Below are 17,293 nucleotides of genomic sequence, written 5' to 3'. Positions count from 1 at the left end.
CAAATTGACGTGCATATCTATGACATTGGTTAATGTCCTTATACCAACTTTGAATAAAATCGGTTGAAACATGTCTGAGTTATGGCTCTGTACATGAAAAAATCGTTACAAAATGGCCGCCTGGCGGCCATATTGGATCGTATCACAAAACAAATTGACGTGCACATCTATGACATTGGTCAATGTCCTTGTACCAACTTTGAATAAAATCGGTTGAAACGTGTCTGAGTTATGGCTCTGTACATGAAAAAATCGTAATAAAATGGCTGCCTGGCGGCCATATTGGATCGTATCACAAAACAAATTGACGTGCATCTGTATGACATATGAAGTAATTCTTGTACCAAGTTTGAATGAAATCGCTCCTTGCATCTCTGAGATATCTGTGTGAACGGACGGACGGACGGACGGACGCACACACGCACGCACGCACGCACGCACGCACGCACGCACGCACGCACACACGCACGGACACGACCAAACCTATAAGTCCCCACGGACACCGTCCGAGCATCGCTTGCTAAAATTCATGGAGCTACCAAAGCTCCATGCTAAATTCAATCGTAAAGCAAATGTATCGAAAGTCTGACATGCACAAATATCTCAAGTCTATGAGTATTTTACTTTTGAACTGGTATGAAAATGGATATCTAATTCGTTTGAAAAACTGGTGTGCTGAAGCAGGTTTCGTGCTGTTAAAGCGCGACATGTACAGTACAGCACTGATAGCGATTGCAGGTTTATTACCAAGGCTGCGTTCACAAAAAACGGTTAGGGGAGGGGGGCTGGAGAAATTCAGGAACGGTGATTCGAAAATTTTGAGGGTAGTAGAGAGGGAACTTGAAATATTGCCCCACCTGTAGGGGGCACTTAAAAATGTTTTGGTTTCCTTTTATGTTTTACATTTTCCGATTCCAAGTTTTTGTAGGTAATTTAATGAACAATGAATACCATTTTTATGTCATTCAAATGTTGTAATGTTAGTAATAATTTAACAGAATCTACAACCATTTTGTCACATTCCATGACTTTTATCTCGACAAAAATCTAAACATGTTTGATTTGTCGTAAAAAAATCAGACTTGAGCCTAGTAACAGGGCACAAGCTCCAACCGTTGATGATTTTTGCAATATTTCGATCCAATATATCAACTACAGTTTCTTGCTGTCTCCCTACAGCATGCTCAAACACACAATGTTCACTTTCTCGACAAAAACAGTATATATTATAAATATGTATTAGGTGATAGTTTAATTAGAGTCCAGACTGACAGTCAGTTGTTAGCATTGATGCATGGTACACGTACACTGGCTGTGCTAGCAAGCTGAATACTGGACAGTTCAACATGCTGTAGAGAGTAGAACACGAACGCAGTTGTATAACTGAACATAAATATTGTCAAAATTATCAAAGATAATATTACAAACAAAAGATGGGGTCACCATGCTTGATTTTCTATATTTTCACATTCTTGTCATAAAATTATACAAAAGTAAAACGTTGAACACTAAAGATGAAATGAAAAAATATATGACTAAATGGAATTACAACCAAATTTGCAATTATTACACTCACAATTTCAGAGATGAATACATTAATTTGATGGAATATTTCAGCCTTGAGTGGCATCTAATCATATGCCTTGTACTTTTGAAAGACATTTTTGGTAGCTCACCGTGCTCAGTTTCAGAATCCACATTTGATTTTGCAAAAATCGCAATTTATCTCTAAAATCTTATTCTCCAGAACCACAACACTGATGGCAATGAAATTCCACTTTTGTCATTCGTAGTGAGAGCTCTTTCAAGTTTGTGAAAGGCAATTTGATCGGTCACGTGGTTTTGCCGCCATATTGTATTTTGCATAAAACATACGATTACGATTGAAACAGACAGTAAATATGAGATGATGTTCAAAATTCTTCTTTACAAGGACTTGACTGTTTTCAAGCTGAAATTTTGCACATAATAAAATCACTGCACGAACTGGAAACCATGTTAATCGCTTGGGCCCCGCCAACGCTGCTTGCAGCTTTAATTGTACTTGTGCTTCGAGCTGTTAGGTGGCTGTTTCTCTATGGACTGACGCGTCCGGACGGAGTTGGCACGGTGGACCAGCGTGTTTCAAGTTAAGAGAGCTCTCGTCGTCGGGCCTATGGACACTTTTTGTTATTTTTTTAAAGCTAAAATATTTTTGTTACTTGGTCACGCTTAAAGTATAGATTATTTTCAATATTGTAAAGTTATTTCCTTGCTGTCATCACGTGACGTTCTTTTAATCAAATAAGAAAAAGGAAATGCTATCGATAACTTGTGTAGTTTCCTTTATTTGACAATCTTTTGTTGCGACAAGCGGGGTCCGTTAAGAATTGCACCACATTGCTGAAGACAATTAAGGACCGTTTCTATTTTGCCTTGCCGACTTCCCGTGGTCGAAACATCTACTGTAATGTATTACTTTTTCCTATCGTATTCAGAACCTGTTTAAGTGTATTTCCAATGCTATGCTGACCCATGGCACACTTTCAAGCAGGCCATGTGTCTCATACATCCTTTAAATTAATTCCTTCTGTTCCCATGACATTTTGTTTCCCACTATTTAAAATATTTCAAGCCGCCATTTATCAAACAAGTGAGACACAGCAAGTACTTGTAAGTTGGTGTACAAGTATGGACACGATCTCCAGTAAAAATCGCTGTTTGCTGTTCTTTGTCACCGTGTACATTCTCCAAATAAGCTACACGCGGGACATTTATAAGGGCGTTCTTAAACAGCGTGGTAGTTGCGTTTACACCATCGCCATATCAATAGATGGAGGAGGTTATGGTGATGACGACTGTCTTCCATTGTGTAAAGCAGTGAATGGAATATGTGGCAGCGCTGCTGTTGATCTCTTGTTACAAATACAGAGCAATGTAAGTGATTGCAGTGATAGTAAAAGTGCGGTCGCTGTGTACAATGTAGGTAGTAGCTGTTCCTACTTATTTTCAGTTCCAGTACGACAGGATGAACAGTGCCCAGAATTATGTGATATAGTCACCGACATATGCCTGTGTGGCCGGTATACGGACGGACTAAAAGCGATTTCGAAACAAATTAAGGCAGACGAAAGAGTAAAGAAGGAACTGCAAGCCATTTTACATCAACAGCTTTCACTACTTGATGATGCACAAACGGAAAAACACAATCTCCGAAAAGAAAATGAGAAACTAGAAAAAAGAGCAGAGGATGTAAATAACCAGAGTACTGGTAAGATAACATAAATGCAATTGTAATAGCATTGAAATTATACAGAACTGTCATTCAAGCTCTGTTTATCTACGGGAGCTTGTTAAAGGATTGTATTGGGACTGACCTCTGACATTCCAAAGACCATATAGAAATTTACCATCATGGTATATAAATAATATCATGGTATAAATTAAATTAGACTTGCCTTTCATCATACTTCTGAAAATATTTTGTCTTTGAATCAGTTAATAGGGCTTTCAGATGATTACTATAGGCAATATCATAATTTTAACATTTGTAAATGTCAATGAGGTATATCCACAATTAATCATCGCATTTTGTCTCGGAAGAAAAATCTCGCAAAGACATCTTGTATTATATCATAACAGTATATTGATGACGCAAATACAGCGATCTGATTGGTCGAGACGCAAAAGAACCGTGGTATATTGATTGGCATTATACACAGCTGGCATACGCGCGAGCTCTAAGTTTGAGTAAAAATCTGTTTTTATGTTCCACGCCAGAATTTCAATATACTGTTATGATATAATAGTAATAAATCACACCATCGACGGTGTACCACTCGATTTTGACCAGTTCACTTCATATATACACTCGCTATCGCTCGTACATAGATGTCGTGAACTGGTCAAAAATCTCGTGGTATACCATCGCTGGGTGTGCTTTATTGCTTAAATATAACGCGTATACGCGTATATGCTTGACTTTTTAAAGTTGGAGTGTAATATGTTTCTTGAAAAAAGAAGAAATCTTCTAGCTTAATAAATATAACCAGATTTAGGATAAATTCATGATGCGAACGATTGCTTGAAATACCTTGGCATGGAATACATACAGCTCGTTTTAATTATCGATTAGTTTGCTCCCTTCTGGCCCTGGGGATAAGACGAAGCAATCGAAGATTTTTTCAAAATTTTCGGTTATTTTGTAAAATAAAAATTAATGCTTGCATTACATATTAGAGTTTACAGTAGTGCGCGCTTGAAAGAGAAAGACTGAAATGTTTGCTCAAACTTTCTTCACTGAAACTTTTAATCATTCTCTTATCCAATCAATGATACAAATCAGGGGTCACCCAGCAAAATTTGGTACTAGAAAAACAAATTGCCTAACATTTATCGAGGTTTGAAATTCAAAATGGCCGCCATCCCTGCGTTAACTATATGGGGAAAATCAAAATACTATGACGGTGAAGACTGTTCTTAATCAAAGGGCTTCACAACGAGCCCCGAGGAGGTAGAACTGAAACTACTTTTACAGTACCAATTTGACATATATCTGTCCCCGATGCGATGCACATCTTACCGTATCACGTTTTCTGATTTCAATAGGATACTATGACGAGCTGCTGGACTTGAACATAACGGTGAAAGATTTCATGGCTGACATTGAAGTCCTCAACGATGTTATCGTTCGGTTGAATTCACTGAAAGACAGTTTCCGGTCCGTTTCAGCCGAGCAGAAACGAAAAATATTGCAACTTTGGCACGAAAATAAAATATGCAGCGAAGAATTTGACTACGTGACGCGTTCCTTGTACAGCAAACTACATTACATCAAAGGTAAAAGCTAAGGGAGCGAACACAATTAATGGTAGGGGAGTTGGAAGAAAATATGGGGGCATGAAAAATAAACTTGGTGTTCAGTTGGCCTTGAAAATTCCAGAGTACCATTGGGGAGGGAGGGGGGGGGGGCTCCAACCTTTCACTCAATGCACATCGTACCGATAAATCTGAACAGAGCAGAAAACAATTCTTTCACAATTCTTGCACAAACTAATTTTCTGAAGTTATTCAATGAAGCAGGGGTGTTTCAATGTCTAACGATCATGAGCAATTTGTGTTTCTAAACGCTATAATGCTGATTGTAAAAGTGTAGACAAGCGAAAGGACAGCAACAGTTGACTATCATGGATGTACTAAAAGGTAGACAATGAGCCAGGGAAAAAGAAGTTCGGGCTCTACATTTTTATATTGGCAGAGGCTCCAAATATTCTTTCCAACAGAGGGGGGCTTTGAAAATTTCTGCTATCCTCGAGGGGGAATGGACGAAAAGTTTTCTCTTCCTAAGCTTCCTAAGCTTCCACCTCCTGCCGTTCAAGGAAGTGTCCTAGTTATAAGACATAAAGCTACCTAAACTCTGAATGTCATTGCAAACCTTAGGCTAACTCCTTCACAACTCCTTACACCTTATCAGATATGACATACACACGATGATTACTACAACTATGACGACGACAATATGATGATTCTTCGACCGATTTCATGAACGGACTTTATAAGTAACTAGTTTTATTGTCTATCAATATTACAGCACAGTGTAGTTGTAGAGAAGCTTTTGGGTAGCAAATGCAGAACTTCCAGGCTGAAGTCAAATTATTCTGAATATTCTCTCTCTCTCTCTCTCTCTCTCTCTCTCTCTCTCTCTCTCTCTCTCTCTCTCTCTCTCTCTCTCTCTCTCTCTCTCTCTCTCTCTCTCTCATCTGCAGAGGGCGCTAAGGATTGTTACGATATTCAACAATACAGTCAACGTGATCATGTGTTAGGTATGAGCTCCGGTGTGTTTACGATAAGACCAGAGAGAGATTACCGTTTCTTCGATGTTTTCTGTGACATGGATACTGATGGAGGGGGATGGACGGTAAGGATAAATATTGACACTTGACATAGCCAGAAAGCTTCAGCTTATAGGAACACTATTTTCAGCGGTCTTATTTTCCATCTTAAGAAGTTTGAATTATCCAAGTTTGCATCCTACTTTGCTTTTTAACTTCTCTCTGATTGAAAAACGTCTTAATTAAAGTGTTTTTGATGCAATGAATTACGCATTCACCAATATAAAATTCCGTGTTGAATTAATATTCTTCTGCAATGCTATGAATCGAAATACGCATTTAGCAATCTTCAAGTTGATATCTTTCCCGCACAAAGATCCTCTATATTCATCACTGTGCAGAAAAAACGATAATATGTTGAAAGTAATAATCTGAAAGCGTCTGTGAAAATATGGCATGGAAAAGCATTACCTCCAGTATCTTATTTTATTTTATTATTTTGTTTATTAAGATTTTTCCAACGTAAACTGTAAAAAGGTCTGCATAGGATTGGGTGACCAAAACAGGTGCAAATCACCTATACAAAGTCAGTCCCCGACATCACACTTCACCAAAAGCAAATAGAAACTGACGTAAAATATACATTTTTAAGTAAAAAAACAACGATGAAAAAATATTAAAAACCATGTTTATGTAGGTCTTCATTTACTACAAAAGCAGTGGACTGTCCATGATGTACAGGTGTTTTGAGGATCAAAGGAACTATGAAATTTGTTCCGATATCATTCATTTTTTATGGCTCGGTTAAAAGCAAGCATTGAATTGATGGTCCGTAATGCCCTGGGTAAATTATTCCCTAAACTGGCTATGCGATTAAAAAAAGATGTGACGGTAAGAAAGAGTATTATAGCGATTTAATCGTAGTGTATTTGAATAAGCACTGAGGCGGGTGTGAATGTTAGAAGATGAAAACTCAACAAACTTGTGAGTATGTTCATAGAATATAGTCCAGTAATACATTAATGAAACAACACAAGGTCAGGCACCTCCCTGCGTAATGACAGTGGTAAAAGGTTGACAGAAACAATTCTGTTTATAATCAACACCAGTAGGATAATTGAGCATGTATCTAGTCGCTGCCTTCTGGATTCTTTCTAGATTTCGTTTAGAATGTGCCGTCCATACAACATTGCCATACTCTTGGTGGCTACGAATTAGAGAACAAAAAAGAGCTCTGATAGTTTTGTGTCACATTTATAATAATCTTATAACATGCAAATAGGCTTTCATTAGACATATTTTGTCTCAAGAGATTTGTTAAGATACCAGGCGCCAAATGTAAAAAAATTAATTTACACAATCAAGCTTTTTTTAGAGATAGAAAAGATGGAAAATGTATATATAGAGAGGAATTATATATATATATATATATATATATATATATATATATATATATATATATACATATATATGTGTGCGTGTGTATACACACACATACAGATACATTGCCCCACACGTTTGCGTATGCATACATATACATAGTAAAAAATACGCGCACACATATAGCGTATTCATTCATACATGTAGAATACATACATACACACATACATTCATACATACATACATACATACATACATACATACATACATACATACATACATACATACATACATACATACATACATACATACATACATCCATCCATCTTCGATACCGCTCGAAGATTTTACATCAAGCCTCGTTTTCGAGGCAGTTGCTGACGTTTACAGTATCTGACAGCGCTGCAAAATCTTATATACACAGCCTCGTTCTGAGGAAGTATCAGAACGAGGTTCTATATGTGAGAAATTTAGTCAGCTCAGCACAGCTGCAAAAAGTTTATATATCAGCCTCGATCTGATGCTACAACTACACACAGCAAAATTTTACATACAGTCTCGATCTGAGGGCACAGCTATAGCTGGGAAGTTTTATACACAGACTCGGTGGTAAATTTACATACAGACTCGTTCTGAAGACACAGCACGCTGGGAAGTTTTATACACAGACTCGGTGGGTAAATTTTACATACAAACTCGTTCTGAAGACACAGCACGCTGGGAAGTTTATACACAGACTCGGTGGGAAAATTTTACATATACAAACTTGTTCTGAAGACACAGCACGCTGGGAAGTTTTATACACAGACTCGGTTGGAAAATTTTACATACAGCCAGCTGGGAAGTTTTATATACACAGACTCGGTGGGGAAAATTTTACATACAGCTAGCTGGGAAGTTTTATACACAGACTCGGTGGGAAAATTTTACATACAGCTAGCTAGGAAGTTTTATACACAGACTCGGTGGGAAAATTTTACATACAGCCAGCTGGGAAGTTTTATACACAGACTCCATGGGACACTTTTACATACAGACTCGTCTTGGATTGAGTGTAATACCTGGTGATGCTTGTGCTCAGAAAGCGTGATTGAACTCTGCCCGGTATCGTACGCGGCTAGACCCATGGCAGCCGGACTAAAGCTGATACACGCATAGTGCTAGCTCTGCATGACAGGGCTGTACGGCCTCCCACCACAAGAGCCACTATGGGAGGCCGTATAACGCCGGTAACACACAGCTCTGCCATGAAGAGCTAGCATAGTGCTAGCGCTTATGCTATTCAAGTGCATTTGAACTTTCCGGTTTATTTTGTGCTAGCGACAACAATGACCGTGTAATTGCTATCACGAGAGATCACCACTGATCTGGGCTGTTCCTAGAAGAAAGGACATGCGCTAGGCGTCGACCACACAGTGCTCGTTCACTGCAGGTCACTGCAGTCGGCTGTGCAACCTACTTTCGCGGTCTACAGAGTTAAGAGAATAAAGACAAAAATTTAATTCGGAAATTTTGGTGCAATAACCCATGCACTATGATGGATGAAGGCAAATTTGTGCAACAAGACAGCAATTCTTGGTCTTGGACTTTCCTCGGGGCATTCGACACAAGGAAATGGCGGTACACAGAGCATGGTGCTTAGTTGTGTTTACGAGAATTAGAAATGATCAGATATTCCCACAGTCGCTCGAGAGCTATTCAGCTCTGGGACTATTCGCCCCATAGACGAGTATACAGAAGCGAGAAATACCCCAAGTCAGGAAACAGAATGGCTATAAAATATAAAAACCGCGCCATGTAACATTCCGTGTCCGATTTCACTGTGAAAATTAGCAAGTTCATCTATCATGCAACCGTCGATCGTTCCCTATCATTCTAAAAGTTCATACCTGATACTTTATCTGATTCAAAAACGCTTGTTTCGTGTGATTTTCGGCCGAATTCGACGGACACCTCGCCAAAACCTGGGGGTGAGCAACATTCCGGTCACCTCTTGGGTACCTCCACTTACTGACGTTGGCGCCGCCTACCCATGAGGGATGACTGGAATGTTGCTCACGCTTATGTTTTGGCCAGGTGTCTCTCGAACTCGGCTGATATCACAGGAATGAGCATTTTGTAAGCAGATGAAGTATCAGGTATGAATTTTCGTGTGATTTTCGTCCCAATTCAGAAGACACGTCGCCAAAACATAAGGCATGAACAACCTTCCAGTCACCCCTCATGGGTACGCGGCGCTAATGTCAGTAAAGTGGAGGTGCCCAACGTCCACTGTAAGGTGACCAGAATGTTGCTCACGCGTATGTTTTAACGACATGTCCGTCGAATTCGGCCGAAAATCACACAAAACGAGCGTTTGTGAAGCAAATCAAGTACCAGGTATGAATTTGAGAATGATAGGGAACGGTCGACGGTTACATGATACATGAACTTGCTACTTTTCACGGTAAAATCGAACGTCGAAGTCTGAAAGGAGGGTACTTCATTTGCATGCATAATTAGGGATTTAGTTCAAATTCGAACAGCGCCCTCTAGCCAGTGAGTGACGGTTATGGCATTTTTCGCCAGAATTTTATCCGCAGATATCTCAGCCTTCGTTTAGCATCCGTCCTGTTTCAAGTTAGCGGCTGAATTGTACTCTTAGTTAGTTTTCGCCGATGAATTTTTGTGGGATTTTATCGATTCGTTTTTGCGTTAGCCTTATTTTCATGGTTTTCGAGCGACCGAAAATGCCGTTCACTAAACACTGCCGCAAAAGCATATCCAAAGTCAAATTTCCATGAGAAGTAGGGAGGAGACGTATCTTGAGTAGGTCCATACGATCTGAAAAAATCTCAGTGGCTTAAGCCTCCGTTTTTGAAACACGTCTCGTTGAAGTTGACTATGCAGCGCAGTTCATGTGTTAAATCTAACATGGCGACCAGCGTACAGCGCAGTGTGAGGTGTACACGTAGACTCTCTCAGCTCTTTCTCGGTCCTAAACCGGCTAACTTAGCAGATTTTTCGGTTCTATTTATGTTTTCAATGATTGCACGATTGTGACGAGGAAGCCAGACTGCAAGCTTGTGTTACCTCACTGGCCAACACAATCTGCCTGGCTGGCTTCTCGGTAAAGTCGTGGACAGCGCAAATGGAAAAAAAAACACTACGGTGACACCGCGATAGAAGGGCTACGTTTATCACTGTATGCGGCCGTACACTTAGTATAGTGGAAGACACCCGTCGTACTGACTAGCAGTGCTGTTTCGTTTATGAGTGATTTTTTCCGTTTTCGCATTCTAGTAGCTAGCAATCATACAAAAACTGTAGGAAATAACATCGGCCGCAAAAAATCTCCGTGGATAAATACGGCTACCCTGTATCCCGCACACGAGTACGTGAATATATAGATGCGGCTAGAATGATAGCCGGTGAACAGCTGCGCGCTGCGGCCGTCCCTGCTAGCATTGCCGGCAACGGTGCGTGCTCGAATTAGACATGGCACATTTTATAACTCATGTAGGCCCTAGCAAAAAAATTGGTTTTTTTTAAAGTACCGGTATTGATGGTCATAATGTGACATTAATTATATACTTCATTTATATATTACATCAGTGACCCGATTATAGGAGTAAACTTTGAAAAAAATGAAAGATTAATCATGTAACGCCCGCGCCGTGTGAACGACAAGTGGTTTGGTCGCAGTAAACAGCGTGGAGTGTACGTAGCGTGACGGGTGTTCGTATACTCATAGCCCTGCGTACGATGCTGTGTGTTCCGCTACAGCTAGTAGCCCCGCGGTGAGCGGGGCTATTAGCTGTAGCGGAACACACAGCATCGTACGCAGGGCTAGTATACTCACAGACCCTCGAGATCTACGTATACAGCGATATGGTAACTGCATGCAAACATTCAACACTGCCGCAAATACATGTCCATGGTCGCACGGTCATGAAAATTTCACCAAATGTTGATAATAGTTAAATGAATATTATCTGAAATTTTCGGCTTGGCTTAAGACCTCTAAGGTCATTATCGAGCTGTTTTACGAAAAAGGTGAAGTTTACTTCCGCATTTGGCGGGTCGACCTCGCCACCCACTTTGTAGCGATTTAAATAAAATCTTCTCAACTTTTGTGAGTTTACCCTAGGAAAACAGATCATTAGTATGTATGCTACAACTGAAAGCAAAAATTATAGTTCTAGCTATTGTACGTTTTGCTTCACGTCAATATTTAAAGCCCGCCCTTTCGCCGCATTTTATCCCTCACTGCAGTGGCGGTCAGCGTAACGAAAACGAGGCTCTACAACACGAACTTTTATGCAAATATCATAGGCTCCTTTCAGACTGCATATTTGTATACGAAATAGCCATTTCATTTCCTGACTTGGGGTATTTCTCGCTTCTGTATACTCGTCTATGGGGCGAATAGTCCCAGAGCTGATAGCTCTCGAGCGACGTGGATATTCCAATTCACCAGTCAATCAGCGACACTCAGCCGATAGAGTACATGAGATTCATTGAAGATGGCATGGAGGTAGAAAGAGATCTCTTGCGACCTAGCTCCATGCCGTCTTCAATGAATCTCATATACTCTGTCGGTTGAGCGTCGCTGATTTACTGGTGTTTTGAGTGTCTGATCATTTCTAATTCTCGTAAACACAACCGTTGTATTAGGGACTGGTCAGTGTCTTCGGCCTAGGGGGCGGTGGATTATTTTTTGCCGACGTCAAAAAGTGGCTGAACCCCCCCCCCATTCCAACTTTCGAAAACAGGGTGACCCAACATTCCAACTTTCAAAAACAGGGTGACCCCCTGTGTGAAACAAAGGTTAACAAAAGGTGGAATATAAATTGAATAATTCAGTATATATATATATATATATATATATATATATATATATATATATATATATATATATATATATATATATATAGGCCTATATATAATTTTGGGGGTATATTTTCAACAATCAGTCATTCTGTGTTTTAATGAAATTGGTGTCATGTCAGTTGTAAGATAGGAACTTAAAAGTGTCAATTATGTATTACCTTGAATGAAAATGATTATTGGACCAGTTTAATGTCATATTCTAAAGTTTGAGTACAATATTTTGAATGAGCTGTACGTATTCCAACTCTCTTTATGCATAAGCAGATGTCCAGAAACTATTGTAAGGAAAATGTGATTGAAATATTAGTGCATGTTGCTTCTTATAGAGAAAACAGAAAGTATCAAGAACTTGCCATGCTTTTCATATGAAGGGCATGCTGAAAAATATGTTTGATATTTTAAAGAAATGCGCCCAAGGGCGCGCCGAAAAATTTTAAACATACAGATATCTCAAATATATATATGTCAAATATCTAAAGTTGTGCACTAGGACAGGGCTCTAAAAATATGTCTTATTATTATTAAAGGAACGTGCCCGAAGGGCGCCCAAAATGCAACTCAATGCTGAAATTTGTGGCTGGCACAATGCATTTTATGCAAGTATGAGCCCTTGTTGAACTTGAAAAACACACTGACCCCCCCCCTTATTGGGCATTTCAAAAACATGGTGCTCCCATCACCAAAGTCAAAAACAGGGTGACCCCCATGAATCCACCGCCCCCCTGGCTACGCAACTGACTAGTCCCTTAGCTACATGCTCGCGTGTACCTCCATGCTCCTTGTGTCAAATGCCCGAGTAAAGTCCAAGAATTGTCTTTTTTACTCAAATTTACCTTCATCCATCATTGTGCATGGGTTTATTGCACCAAGATTTCAGTATTAAATTTTTGTCTTTATTCTCGTAACTGTGTAGACCGCGAAAGTTCGTTGCACAGCTGACGGACTGCAGCGGTCTCAGTGAACGATCGGTGTATGGTTGACGCCGTTGTATGGTTGACGAGTAGCCCTGCATACAGGTCTGTGTGTTCCCGGCCGTATAACGCCGGGAACACACCCGGGGGAACACACAGACATGTACACAGGGCTAGGCTGCGAGCAGCCAAGATCAGTGGTGATCTCACCTGATAGCAATACCACGATCATTGTTGTGGCTATACCTTACTAGATCAAAATAAACCGGAAAGTTCAAATGCACTTTAATAGCACAAGCGCCAGCACTATGCGTGTATTGGCTTTCGTCTTGCCAGGGTCTAGCCGCGTACGATACCGGGCAGAGTTCAATCACGCTTTCTGAGCACAAGCATCACCAGGTATTACACTCAATCAAGACGAGTCTGTATGTAAAAGTGTCCCATGGAGTCTGTGTATAAAACTTCCCAGCTAGCTGTATGTAAAATTTTCCCGCCGAGTCTGTGTATAAAACTTCCTAGCTAGCTGGCTGTATGTAAAATTTTCCAACCGAGTGTGTGTATAAAAACTTCGCAGCTGGCTGTATGTAAAATTTTCCAACCGAGTCTGTGTATAAAACTTCCTAGCTGGCTGCACATGTATGTAAAATTTTCCAACCGAGTCTGTGTATGAAACTTCGCAGCTGGCTGTATGTAAAATTTTCCAACCGAGTCTGTGTATAAAACTTCCCAGCTGGCTGTATGTAAAATTTTCCCACCGAGTCTGTGTATAAAACTTCCCAGCTGGCTGTATGTAAAATTTTCCAACCGAGTCTGTGTATAAAACTTCCCAGCTGGCTGTATGTAAAATTTTCCCACCGAGTCTGTGTATAAAACTTCGCAGCTGGCTGTATGTAAAATTTTCCCACCGAGTCTGTGTATAAAACTTCCCAGCTAGCTGTATGTAAAATTTTCCAACCGAGTCTGTGTATAAGACTTCCCAGCGTGGTGTGTCTTCAGAACGAGTTTGTATGTGTAAATTTACCCACCGAGTCTGTGTATAAAACTTCCCAGCTATAGCTGTGCCCTCAGATCGAGACTGTATGTAAAATTTTGCTGTGTGTAGTTGTATCATCAGATCGAGGCTGATATATATAAACTTTTTGCAGCTGTGCTGAGCTGACTAAATTTCTCACATATAGAACCTCGTTCTGATACTTCCTCAGAACGAGGCTGTGTATATAAGATTTTGCAGCGCTGTCAGATACTGTAAACGTCAGCAGCTGCCTCGAAAACGAGGCTTGATGTAAAATCTTCGAGCGGTATCAAAGTCCGATGGATGGATGTATGTATGTATGTATGTATGTATGTATGTATGTATGTATGTATGTATGTATGTATGTATGTATGTATGTATGTATGTATGTATGTATGTATGTATGTATGAATGTATGAGTGTATGTATGTATGTATGTATTCTACATGTATGAATGAATACGCTATATGCGTGCGCGTATTTTTTACTATGTATATGTATGCATACGCAAACGTGTGGGGCAATGTATCTGTATGTGTGTGTATACACACGCACACACACACACACACACACATATATATATATATATATATATATATATATATATATATAATTCCTCTCTATATATACATTTTCCATCTTTTCTATCTCTAAAAAAAGCTTGATTGTGTAAATTAATTTTTTTACATTTGGCGCCTGGTATTAAGATGATTACAGTATTTTTATTATCATGCAATATGAATATATAATTAACATTTCATAAAGCTTCTCTTCTACACAGCGATAATTTTAGTAAGACTGTAGACTTGACATCCTCTTACAGTGCTTCCAGTGTCAAGTATGGTCTGACAAATAAAGTTACTTCGTAATTTTTGCAGGAGAGAAAAGGACTTTAACCCTGATGACAAGCCAAATTATTTTATTATTGTAATTTACAATTATGAATATGATAGTTATATATTTCTTTAAAAACCATCTGACGACGGAATATGCATTATGAACATGTGATTAGGTTAGTATGCCAGATGACCGCAAACTTTATTTGAACATGAATGCTTATAATTCCACACGATTATTTCTGTAAGGACAAGCGATTTTCAATGGAAAATAATTTCTTAAAGGCTAATTGGTTAATTGACATGAAAAAAATGTATTTCTTACATGTGAAGGTAATGCAGCGACGTGAAGACGGGTCTGTAGATTTCTACAGAGGCTGGGAAGAATACAAGAACGGATTCGGTGATCTGAACGGAGAGTTCTGGTTGGGTAATGACAAGATTCATCATCTGACCAATCAGGGACGACGATACGAACTCAGCGTGGATTTGGAAAACTTTAAAGGGGAAACCAGATTTGCCAAATATGACAGTTTTACTATTGGTGATGAAAACACGAAATACAGCTTAATTCTTGGTCCATATCACGGAAATGCGGGTGAGAGCACAGTGAGTTGCTTTCTTCAAACATTTCTCTCGTCAACCAAAACCAGTCATCTTCCTAAACCGAAGCCTTATCCAAAGTAGAATACTGAAGGTCCTCAGTGCAGTCAATTTAGTGCACGATTAAGGTATTCCAAATACGTATCGAAAGTTGAACAGTCCCTATAAGCGAACCTCGTTTAGCTGTAAGAGGTCACGTGCTAGCTGAAACAAGGACAAATTATTTCCTCTATTGCAATAACACCAATCATTATTATAGTGTCTGTACATGCAACATCTGTGTATTCTATTTTGCACATTTTTATAAAGAGAGTAAAACAAATACTTACTCTGCCATTCAGTTTAATTGCATTCATTAAATTTCATATTTTCTCATATTTAGACTTTCTAAAGACGCACACTAGACGTAATGTCTTCGTTGCTTTCAGGGAATTCTTTATGGTATGACGGTAGCGTCAAATTTAGTAGCAAAGACCAAGACAATGACGGCAGCAGTGCTGATTGTGCGTCTTTTCGTGGCGGTGCATGGTGGTTCAGCAGCTGTGGATACTCAAATCTTAACGGTCAATATCTTGGTGGTTTTCACAACCAGACGGGTAAAGGCATATTATGGAACGACTGGGGAGGTTGGAATTATTCATTTAAGTATACCGAGATGAAAATTCGACCTGTCTTCGATATTAATTAGATTTGTTATCTAATGTCTGTCAGCTTGGTAGTTTTTCTCTAAACGTTCGATTATCAAAGTCTCAGTCCACAATTATTTAAGTAGAAGTGAGTTAAACAGAACAAGATTGGAACTAATTTGGGATAATTGAATGGTAAAAGTAATGTCGATTTAATGTGCAAATATAAGCTATGTGCTTCTCTTTTTACATTAAACACTTAGTGTCATGGGTATTTTGTAATATTGCAACATTCAGCTACACGGCACCTGACACTTTTGAGAAATTTGAAAATATGAATATCCAATTCTCCCAAATTAGTTCAAATTACGTTACAGCAAAACAAGATAACTGGATCAAGTTACCGTTCGTCTCTTTTTGTTTTGATTTGAACATGTGTTGCACACACTGATGCCTTCCCTGTAATGTCGGTTATTTGTGGATGGTGGAACTAGTTCCCGAGTTTGGAATTATACTTCCCTCGGAGAAACGTTTTAATGACAGCTTTGTATTCCAGCAAATTATCCCAATGCACTTCAAATACTTTCATTGTTACGTGACTAATTTATCATAAATTGTAATTTTTGCTAACCTAATGAATAACAATCAATATGAGGTCAGGTAAGGTCACAGTATGTCTGCCATTCTTCCTCTGTTGTATACGTGCTGTCAGCAATTGATGAAGTAAATATTAGCACTTAAAATGTATTATTTTGATTTATAATGAACATTATATTCTTCACCGGATTTGATAGTTTACGGAGACATTACTTTCAAATTTATGGCTACAAATCTTACACCATCTAGTTTTCATAATGTCAAACTAAAACACTGTTCAGTGACTTGTGTTCAACATACATGTATATAGATTGCATAGAGAAACGAATGACATAGTTTATTTAATTTGTCAACATGAGGAAACCATCGAGGCGTTACATTCACCTAATTTAAAATACCAAAAATGTGCACATGAAATTCATACTTACATTAAATTAGTCACATTGACGTTCTTGAGTTGACAAACAATAATCTCATGTCAACATCCAATTGCAAATAAAGACAAATAAAATACCAATTACTTGGCAGAGCTTCATCGATACATTGGGTCCTTATTTAAATGTTTTGAAAGAGTGAGTTCATGGTTAAAAAACCTTGTTTCGGACATTGTCAAATGTTGGCATCTCCGTCCAGTGCTTAGACCTAA

At 39.1% G+C, this 17,293-nt stretch overlaps 1 protein-coding gene across 2 annotated transcripts; it reads left to right on the top strand.

The window, feature by feature from the left end:
* Nucleotides 1–2,500: 2,500 nt before the first annotated feature.
* LOC139114809 (angiopoietin-related protein 7-like) lies at nucleotides 2,501–17,186 on the top strand. 2 transcript variants are annotated; one of them, XM_070676744.1, is made up of 5 exons: nucleotides 2,501–3,250; nucleotides 4,588–4,818; nucleotides 5,745–5,896; nucleotides 15,155–15,430; nucleotides 15,853–17,186. In XM_070676744.1, exons 1-5 carry the CDS (start codon nucleotides 2,515–2,517, stop codon nucleotides 16,081–16,083), a joined length of 1,626 nt encoding a protein of 541 aa, XP_070532845.1. In that variant the 5' UTR covers nucleotides 2,501–2,514; the 3' UTR covers nucleotides 16,084–17,186. The 2 variants fall into 2 exon arrangements, with proteins under 2 accessions (XP_070532845.1, XP_070532844.1); XM_070676743.1 differs by having other exon boundaries at nucleotides 2,502–3,250; nucleotides 15,155–15,419.
* The last annotated feature ends 107 nt before the right edge of the window (nucleotides 17,187–17,293 follow it).

Source organism: Ptychodera flava, chromosome 16, assembly GCF_041260155.1.
Source record: "Ptychodera flava strain L36383 chromosome 16, AS_Pfla_20210202, whole genome shotgun sequence".
NCBI lineage: Eukaryota > Metazoa > Hemichordata > Enteropneusta > Ptychoderidae > Ptychodera > Ptychodera flava.
This window is presented reverse-complemented; position numbering and strand designations above follow the sequence as displayed.